The 10756-nt window shown below is 38.9% G+C and overlaps 1 protein-coding gene across 1 annotated transcript; it reads left to right on the top strand.

The window, feature by feature from the left end:
* Positions 1-222: 222 nt before the first annotated feature.
* On the top strand, positions 223-10004 carry LOC140166729 (hatching enzyme-like). Its single transcript, XM_072190230.1, has 9 exons — positions 223-473; positions 3792-3912; positions 5611-5810; positions 6230-6434; positions 6819-6983; positions 7393-7647; positions 7976-8112; positions 8918-9050; positions 9653-10004. The coding sequence occupies exons 1-9, from the start codon at positions 360-362 to the stop codon at positions 9895-9897; spliced, it is 1575 nt and encodes a 524-aa protein (XP_072046331.1). The 5' UTR covers positions 223-359; the 3' UTR covers positions 9898-10004.
* The last annotated feature ends 752 nt before the right edge of the window (positions 10005-10756 follow it).

Raw genomic sequence — 10756 nt, 5'->3', positions numbered from 1 at the left:
CTGTATAGCATACAGGTGGGTCAAATTATGATGAACTGTAACAATGGTTTGTAACAATTCAATATCATGCACGCGGGTAATTTGACTGTAGAAAAAGCAAGCGTGTATGGATACATGTTGCCATTGCCGTAATTAGACCGCCAAAGTGGGCTGCTTTTGACGAGTTTCATCAGTACCAGTGTCTTGTTTTTAGTATAATCCAAGGTCCAGCAACCAATGGGTATGGGAAACAGTGCCACTAATTGAGTGCCTTGATGGGTCCCGCCCCTGGAAGATTAATCGGCAACACTTTATAATAGAGTATCTTATTTATTATTCAAGTAGCTCCATACGCGATGCACGAAACATATCTGTAAAAGATGAAGACCATTATGAATTTGACTTTTTTCTTGGTATTATTTGCGGTAATATCAAGTGCTCAAGAAGAAGGAGAGCCATGTGACATCCAGAGCTCCGCAGAATCACAAGCAGCGGTAGGTACATGTTGAGTAGCTCGACAGGTTTACATTTACAACTGATCTACATGGATCGAATCCATGGGTTCCTACAGTCACCCATGGAAAACAGTGTACTGAATAGCTGTACACCATGTCCATATTGGCCAAGAGATGGTTTGTTTACATGGCAATAATTCCTTCAGAATAGGCAATACAGATTCCAAACATATAAAACTTACCTTATCTCAGTTTTAGTTGCCCCTAATAACTCCAAATTGACATGACAATTAATTATATTTGCTCAATTTCATACCAAAATCAAGGAAAACATGGTTTTGTTATTGCAAAATAACATGAAAATGAGAAAGGTTATATCTGGTCATTTGCAGTAGGCCACTTCAGGTAATCAATATTGGTCCTTGAATTGCGTACCTGAGTGACTTTTTGCTCATTGTAAGAGTGATAGTGTTGTAAACTTGATTGCATAACATTAAGATTGCCAACTGACATCCTTTGTATTTGAGTTGTCTGATGATGGTATACTATTAGAACTGTCATGGATGTAAATATTACCGTACACAAAATGTCAACAAAACATGCTACTGCAGAACTCTATGCCTGTATGTGTGTGTCTGAGGGCCGATCTGAGGGCTGATACACACATTCGATGGGTGTACAACTGATCTGACATTTTCTTACTGTATTTCAGATGTAGGCGATTCGGCTCCCCGACCTACTTTTCATGAATCACTCACTTTATGTGGAATGTCTTCAAACTTACATGCCAAACATCGTCCCATTTATGCATAGGCCTACATGTAAAAAGCGATAACATTTTCAGCGTAAATGTGAATAATTAACACAATTAGCAACCCAATGCGTTGGTACCAGTGGCGGCGCTACGGGGGGTGGGGGGCATTCCCCCAGGCAAAAAACCCAAAATTGCGTAAATTTCCAATTTTTGCGGCAATTTTGCGCCAAATTTGTCGATTTTGCCCCCCCTGAAATTCACTCTGCCCCTCCCCGAAAAAAGATTCCTGGTGCTGACACTGGTTGGTACGTGCGAATTGCATTGTGGGACCGATGTACACAGCGAATGTATGTCGTATTCCTAACCGTATTAGACTTCATTTGAGAAGAAACCGTGATTTTATGTCAATATAATTATACAGCCTGTCTAAAAAAAATTGTGCAAGTGAAAAACGCCCTCTTTGGCAAATAAAAAATACTGTTGTGACATGATGCTTACATCAACGTCAAGGGCGTAGTCTTGGCTCTCAAATGCCGTTTGTTCTGTTCAATTTGCTTGTTTTTTTAGACAGGCTGTAATTCACTTACATATTTTAGAAAGCGTGTACACAGCAGGAATGTTGCCACATTTATATCATTTTGATCTTTCTGCTAAGAATGGTATGCCGCAGATCGGTCAAACTATACTTTTTCTGAATCGTTATGCCATAGGAATGCTTTGGTTTTTGACAAAATCTGAGCAATTTTGAAATTTCAACCCTGTTGTATGAAATTTGACTTTTTTAATTTGTTAACATAGCTTCTGATCTACCGACGTCGATTAGAAATTGATTTCCGAGAGGGTGCATCATAGCCCGGGATCATAGCCCCTTCTTTAAACTAAACATGCTAAACTACAGAGACGAGCCAATTCTTTTGAAATACAAAATACAGTAAGAAAATACCATTCTGTAGGCCTAATATTCAGTTCGTCTAGAGTAGGCCTACAATTTATGGCAAATAGTAAATATCATAATCGGCAAATTATTAAACATGATACAATCAAGCTGCGAATAGGTCAACAAGTGGCGTAGTTCGGGTGGAACAGGGGGTGACCGGTCGACCGTCCTCTGACGAAGATGAGCCATTTGGGCCCCGCCCGCCATGCAGTTGTACAGCTGTTTCTTTGTAACTTTTGCGTCTGTACGAAGGAGACTACTAATTTTTAGGACAAATTTTGGCCGCCTCTCCATCCCTCCCCCGACAAATATCTCAGCCTTCGCCGCTGACGGTACCTGACGTGACAGGTATGTTACACAACTCTGTCTGAGCTATGAAGAAGGCAAGAGCTGCATTCGGCAAGTTTGCGTAAAACTAGCAAACAACTTTGTTTTTTCGATAATTCGGATATGCTGAATTCGAACATTATGGGCGTATAGGCTGGCGTGGGGGTGGGGAAGGCGTAGGTGGTGGTGCCCCGTTACTAGTATAGGAGTTACAGTCAAAAATGAGGGAAAACCAATATTTGATCAATAAATCAATAACTACTTGCTTTGAGTTGCTAAATTTTCAGTACAGTAGATGTAGTCCTTGCCCCTATGATATACATATCTTACTTGTTACCAATGTGCTATAACTTTTGAAAAAATGCAAAAATAGGCACAACATTGAACAGGGGTGTAGTACACCCTTAAGTTGCAGAAATCTTATCACATTTTGAGAACGTTACGCTACTGTGCGACAGGTTAAGAGATGGTAGGGACACGTGTGTAATTTCATTCAACATTTAATAAAGAGGTTCTGTGTACTTTTATGGAGTTATCAAAAATGATAATTCAATTAAATGGAATGTCATTTTAAATGAAACCTACCCTTCTCAGTAAATCAAAAGGATTTTTTTATTATTATGACATTTTACAGATATTAATTTCGTGCAATTGTAGGCACCTGTGTGCATTTTATGCATTTTTGCAGAGTTTGTATTCATTTTTGCATATCAATACCATCAATACCATAAACTTAATGACATTAATGATCCTAGTGTGTATGGAGCTGCGGGTAATCAAAAATAATAACAAGTCAATTAAATGAATTAGTCAAATACATTAGTGAATACATTAGTGAACCAGACATGTATCAATTTTCAACTTTAAGTGCATATCATTAGATTGATAAACTTTACTTCGAGGACTGTTAAATGTCAAAAATATCATAAAATTTGTATTATATCGCAAATTTCAAAAATTCAAAATTATTTGATATCAGTTAAGGCTATTCCTCGTATTCAGAATGCAATTTGGTATGTCTGATTGATGTGCTCTCAGCTCTCAGCCCTTAACGTTAAAAACGAGTCAGTAAAATGCGTGATTTGTAAAAGTTTACAGAACTGGGGGGGGGGGGAACCCCTCTGCCAGCAACCCCTTCCCCTCAAGCTTGTCTCCGCTAGCTGATCTTTTAGATTTACGTTTGCTAACGTGCAGTGACTTTTTTCTTCTAAAACAGCCCCTGCCCGCTACCCCCACCCCACCCTACCCAAATTATCAATGGCCAAAATATAACTGATCATATCGGATTGAATTTATTTGCAAATTCCAGAGTAACACTATTTATATACTTTTATTTTAGGTGTACCTGGAACAATTTGGTTATATTCCGCACCCGTACCATCAACTCGGACAACCTGATGAACGCAACATTACAGAAGCACTCGAAACATTCCAGGCCTTTAATGGGCTCAATGTAACAGGTGAGTGACTGGGTCGAATATCATGTATCACAAACTACAAACTCTGTTCACTGGTGGGGCTTGAAAAGTGGCACTACATAATTATATTGAGTTTTCAAAATAAAATGCTAATACTTGAATGCACCCAAAGGTCTAGGGAAATCAGAGAGGTGTCACTGGAGCTGGAATAAATAATATTCAACGATGGCTTCCTCAGAATCGGAAAGGATTGTCTATAATTTGCTCAGAATTATTTGTATAAAAACTGGTTGGAGGCAGCTAAACAAATACAACATTTTCCAAGTCACACGGAATGATGACCCATCTTGTTTTTACGAGGTTTCTCGATATTCACTGATGTTCCGCCCCACCATTTTCGGCATCCACTGAAATACATACTGCAGTTACTGTCCGTTTTCCTATACACAATACACAGTGCTCTTACCATTGACGCGTGACCTCTACAAATAGTGTATGTTAGAAGCATAGGCAATTGCCTAGTTAACGTCACTGTGTGAAAAATAACCGGCCAATATTTAAAGTATTCTCTGAAATTCTAGAAAATATAGTTTTGTAACATGTCCTGAATTTTTAGCTAATTTAGGTGTTTGGAAATATTCGCACTTTTGTGTTTTAGGAAGGATATGTAAACGACAGATAACACCAAAAAATATGAAGAAATTATTTCCAAATCGTGTTAAGCCTGCAACCATTATGCTTCTCATTTTCAAGAATGCTGTTTAACAATAAGCAGACTATTGTCTCATTTCGTAAACAAAAGCCCATACAGTATTGTTACCTTGCGTTTGCTTTATAATCGTTCACCCAACTGAAACTATAATACCAGCTCATTGCTCATTGTACAGGTAAAACAGAAACATGTGTAGTGTGGATTTCACCAGAGAAGATCTGATTTAATCAGTTGAGCTGTTTTCAATGAGTGTTATCTTGGTTTAATAGCTTTTAATGGGGTTTAAGTCCTGCAAAGGTCGTGGTGAATTCGTGGTGAATTCATGACTGCATCATGATGCCTGCATTTGATATTTAACTCTTCCCATTTCTCACGCTTACGTTATGAAACGTAAATTGATTTTGCTGATTGTTTTTTGAAAAATCCCATCTTCAGCTTCAGTGCAGTGGATCAGATCATTTTAGACCCTGAAAGATACTGAACCTAATTAATAATGCCTATTGGAACTTTATTCTTAGTGTGCTAGCGCCCTCAATAGTTGGTTTGTTAAAACTCATTTCTTGTCTTCCGTTGGTGAAAGGCACTATACTTAATTCTTAAAAATAAAATTAATTGTGATTAAAATTGGGAAAAGTAGACGCATAGACAGGTCGCAAATAGTTTAAGCTAGATATTAAAGCAACATTGGTATAAAAATTGTCGTGCATCGTCTCAAGCCAAAGCTCGGCATTATGGCCTTTCAAACGGTTGACGAAGCATTTACGCGCTGTGCGAAATTCACCCCCTCCTAAAAACCTGACCAAATGTGTCACTGTCAAAATCGGGCCTAGTGTAGTTTACAAGTTTGTGATCATTAATGTTCTTGTTTTGTGTCATGAGTCTAGAGTTTTCCGCAAAGTAGTCTTATCCGACCATCCGACGACCGGGATACGAGATTGATGGTTTTTGAAGATAAAGTATCGAAATAATCGCATATATTCTAAAATGTTATCTGAAACTGCACCTTATGTCGCTTAAACCTTCATTAGGCAAGTTGGATGAAGCTACTAAAGCTCAGTTCCAAGTGCCACGCTGTGGGAACCCTGATGTTGAGCCTGATGATGAGAATCTTGGGAATTATGAAACCACTTCAAAGTGGTCTACCACCAACCTGAGGTACCGTATAGACTCTGTAACTCCGGACTTACCAGGTGACATTGTGCGGCAGAGAATTCGTGAAGCATGGCAGGTAGGAATTTGTACCATAATTTGTCACGCAAGAACTGCTACAATTAAGGACAAAACAATGGCACACTTAAGCCTAAAAATTAAAATTGTTATTAGATATAAATAGGGTAGGTAATGCTGTCATCAGAGCAATAACCTATAACCCGATTTAATTCCCTACATATTTGCGATTTATTCCGTATTGATTATGCGAGTAGACCGAGATTCGGCTTTTTGCGTCAACAGCGCCGGGGTCATACAAAGTCACGGGTGGTATAAACATGAGAAACCATGTGACTATTTTGATGAAAATGGTTAAAGATTATTTTGTATTACTAGTATTAATATTATTGGTATTAAAAATGGCATTCAAGAGACGGCCTGTTTAATCTAACCATTTTTATTTCGAATCGAGTTTTATTGTTGTTTTTGTCAATCAAGATTTGGGAAGCTGTCACACCCCTGACTTTTAGGGAAGTTGGTTCTGGACAGAGCGCCGAATTCGTCGTCAATTTTGCGGCTGGCGATCATCGTGATGGATATCCATTTGATGGGAGAGGTGGTGTTTTAGCGCATGCATTCTATCCTACAAATGGAAGGTGTCACTTTGACGAGTCTGAATCGTGGACATCAAAGACATATTCAGGTGAGGGGTTATCTGTTGTTGTAGAATGTCCAACAAGCTAGATTATACTTTTGCTGGAGTACGCGATATCCTATAGGAAGCAGCAAGCTTGGCAAGTGTGCAATAGTTATGTAATACGCGTTTTTCATCATTATGAAATGTAACGACAGGAAACTGACCAGAAAAGACATCAAAAGTGGGATGGCATGGTATGCATCTACCCAAGTCACGTTCATTCCTCCAAGTCATACTCTCATAGCACATTCTGTCCTGATGCATGCTTACCCAAATAGTTTATGGTCCGTGTAGCCCCAATCTTTCTTGATTCCAAAGTCCGGTTGCTCCACTGTGACTAACCCTAACCACAATTCCGATTATTGAAAATGATCTCGTTTTCTTTTTAAGGCACCAATCTGTTCATCGTGGCTGTCCATGAATTTGGTCATGCTTTGGGTCTCAAACATTCTAGTGTAAATGGTGCTATAATGGCTCCTTACTATCAGGGTTACCAAGGTAGTAACTTCAGACTGGGAGTCGATGACATCCAAGGAATTCAAAGCTTATATGGACGTAAGTTGGGAACCAGTAAACATCGGCCACATGCTAAAACGAACTTATTCCTTCACCATGATTGAATTTAAAAAAAAAGTAACGTCTAAAGATAACGATAATCATTTTAAATGAAATGAAATAGGTGCAATGGTGTTGCTACCCATAATTTAAATGTGTTGGGCAGTCCAAAATTTGTTGTCTGTTGCGTTCGTACAAGGCAGCATACAAAGCAATTCCTGGTGTGACTACCGCACTGCTGCGATAACGCACAATCTCATGAAGTGTTCTTTTACCTAGTATATCTGGGCATGGGTATCGTGGTAAGAGCACTATTCATGTATCTAAACACTCATCGATTATGACGATTACAACCAGGTCTGGTAACCATACATGCACTCAAACATTCCTTATCACCAATTGATTTCAGGGAATACTGGTTCTAGCGGCGGCTCTGGTGGCAGCGGCTCTGGTGGCAGCGGCTCTGGTGGCAGCGGCTCTGGTGGCAGCGGCTCTGGTGGTAGCGGCTCTGGTGGCAGTGGCTCTGGTGGCAGTGGTTCTGGTGGCAGCGGCTCTGGTGGTACAGGCTCAGGCGGTGAATCCTCACCAACTGACCCCAGTGCATGCAGCGGGAAATTCAACTCGCTGGTGAAAACAACCGATGGGACCTTGTATGGTTTCACAGGTAACGTAAGACAGAGGAGTGGAAGAACTAAATCATCGACGTTTAAATTAAGAAAGACCGGACAACTTGTCGACAGTCCCTAATAGCACATACATTGTTCCTTTAGTATTTTAGTTGCTCTGAGGATGATACTCGCTAGAGTAGCGAAAACTCTGATATTCTGAATTTTGACTGCTAGGGAAAGATCAATTCCAACTAATGTCTGCTAATGATAAGAGTGTGTCATGATGGTGAGTGACGATGCATGGCAACAGCAGAGTGATAAACGGCGAGAGAATGACAGTGACGATGATGTTGGTGACAATTCGTATTTCATTTTATCATGCAGGTAGCCATGTTTGGGATCTGACAGGCCCACTTACTGGTAGCCCAGCCACAGTGTCAACGATTGAGAGTAAATTTAACACCCAATGGACCAATCCACAGGCGGCAGTGACACAAGGTAGCAAAACTTACATTTTGAAGGTAAGCTACTTTGTCATTAGTCCGCGATGCTCAGGCAGACATGAGACATCTCTAGCTTACGTGATAAAAGATGAGCCGAATTCTGATCGATTGGCACTATACATTTTGGGCAATGACATCACTGATTGTTTTTTTGACGATCTATGATGACATTTTGCAAAAGAAATGAATAATTTTATTCAAAGGACTTGAAGTGTGCTTTCTTTAGCCTTTATGCATTCCACATACCCCATGGATCCACCCCTGGTCAAGGGTAGGGCTACCTAAGAGACTTGATGGGCTCCCTAAGAAATCTGTCTGCGGGCTTCTGAACGGGGTTTTAAGTTGACAATCAGGATTTTGGGTGCAGGCTGGGAGTGCCCTCCTGTGGAATTCCCACCGGCAGTTGACGGGGGGGGGGGGCCTTCTGTCTGTGCGTGATTTCTTTTTCATGGCGAAGGAGCACATGTGCACCGCTGCGCGCTGGGTGAGTCCTTGCGGTATTTGGGCTTATGCCCTTTCTTAATTATGCATGGGGTAACTTTCTTAAACTTTTCTGCATAATTTTGAAATGTAATAATATTATGTTATTTTAAATTCTTGTAGCTAGTATGTGTATATCATGTATATGGAATAATGTTATGCCTTTTATGTGTATTTTTAAATACAAATTCGTTGTTTTTCTATGTCATGTATGTTGTATCCTGGGCAGCAAGGAAAAACAGTACTGGTTACTGATCGCATGTCCCAGGTTAAAGAAGAAATAAATAAACAGTGTTCGCCGTTGAATTAGCATTGTGCTGTAATATTGTCTCATCTTATCCAGGGATGTCAAACATTACGCTACAGAAATACTCGTTTTGAAGAGACCGGTTACATTAGATCCAGATGGTCATTTCTACCATGTAACATCGACGCAGCATTCACTGACGATGATGGCTACAGCTTCTTCTTTCTTGGTAAGTGAAGATTTTAAGTCAAGATTACCAGATATGGAAAAATACTAATTTAGAATCAGAATACTTTTGCTTACCGCATGTTTTACTATATTGTAACAATGCAATCCCATCATTATTAAAGCCATAATAATAATATGTGATTTGCTTCACAGCAACGCCCTCAATTTTATTCGGATTTCTACTTTTTTGCATAATTATAACGCCCATGCAGTGGTGTACTAAAATACCACGTAAAAGACTAAGCCTGAAGTGCTTTAATAAAAGTAAAATTTAACTTTTTATATTAAAACCGGGTCGACCCGGTTTTATTCGGAGTTCATCGATCGACTGCTTGCTAACATCTCCCGTGGATGTCAGCTTATGTGTACACACGTCGAGCGCGATGCTCCGTGTAGTATTTAATGTTACGATCGGCGAGCGTAGTACACGCATTGTAGGCGCTGGAATGAAATCGCAATTTTCTTCGTTATACCACATTTGTTTGGCTTATTTAAATAGGAATCTATTCTTTATGCAAATCACACATTATTAATTTGAATTGAAGTAAGAAGGTGAATGTTTCGTCTAGTATTCATATCTCTTCCTTTCTTGATTTATAACAGGTGGGTATTACTACAAGTACCGTGGAATAACTTACATAGAATTCAACTCCATCAGAAATATATGGAAGAATCTACCCACAGAATTGTATACAGGCATTGATGCAATCAGCGCATCGGGCAATACCAACGGCGATGTCTTCATCTTCAAAGGAGAACAATACTTGAACCTTCAACACTCAACACGCAAATTCTATAGTGGTTACCCGAGAAGTGTTAAACCTATTTGGCTTTATAGGAAATGCTAGAAAATAATATAAATATATTTTCCTATATAGTTTATATTTCCATTATCTTTAATGTTGAACAATTACATGATAATAATTGTGGTTCCTTTATTCTCAAAAACAATAAGCAGATAACGCAAGTATAATCTTCACGCAACACTGTGCAATGCTAATTAGCTACACTGTTAGAAATGTTCCGTAAATTTTACGGAAAAATACCTGGCAGTTCTATTGCCAACCTTTTCCCGTAAAAACGATGATTTAACAAGTATTTTACCGTAAAATTAGCATATTTACGAGATATTGCCGTAAAATATACGATATGCGGTATAATGTACGGCAGAAAGCCCGTAATTTTTACGATAAAATACCTGGCAGTTCTATTGCCAACGTTTTCCCGTTAAAATTACAGTAAAAAACAGTAAAATTACAATAAATTATATGAAGTAGTCTTTAAACACAATTTGTCAAGACAAATATGGCTATTTCCTATTTCAAAAATGTGGATGATGTAACACATTACAAAATAATCAAATTTAACGGTATTAACATGTCTAGTTTGTAGAGAAATAGTAATGTAGTTTACGGTAAATTACCGTGAAATTTTACGGCTTGTGCCGTAAAAAATACGGTGATTTCTAAGAGTGTACCCTTTCCGCATACACGGTCGATATACAGTGCAAACTTAATCTGTTAAAACAAAAAATATGATAACACTAAATGTTTTAATAATACCTTTATACATATGATAATGACATGATAGTACAAGTTCCTGTTATAACACAAACTGAAATCGGGCAATTTCATGAATAACGAAGTTCCCCTGTCCTTCGTAATTACATGTCCCTGCAAATATCTCGAACGAGCTCATGTATATTGA

This window comes from Amphiura filiformis, chromosome 1 (assembly GCF_039555335.1).
Source record: "Amphiura filiformis chromosome 1, Afil_fr2py, whole genome shotgun sequence".
NCBI classification, from domain to species: Eukaryota; Metazoa; Echinodermata; class Ophiuroidea; order Amphilepidida; family Amphiuridae; genus Amphiura; species Amphiura filiformis.
This window is presented reverse-complemented; position numbering and strand designations above follow the sequence as displayed.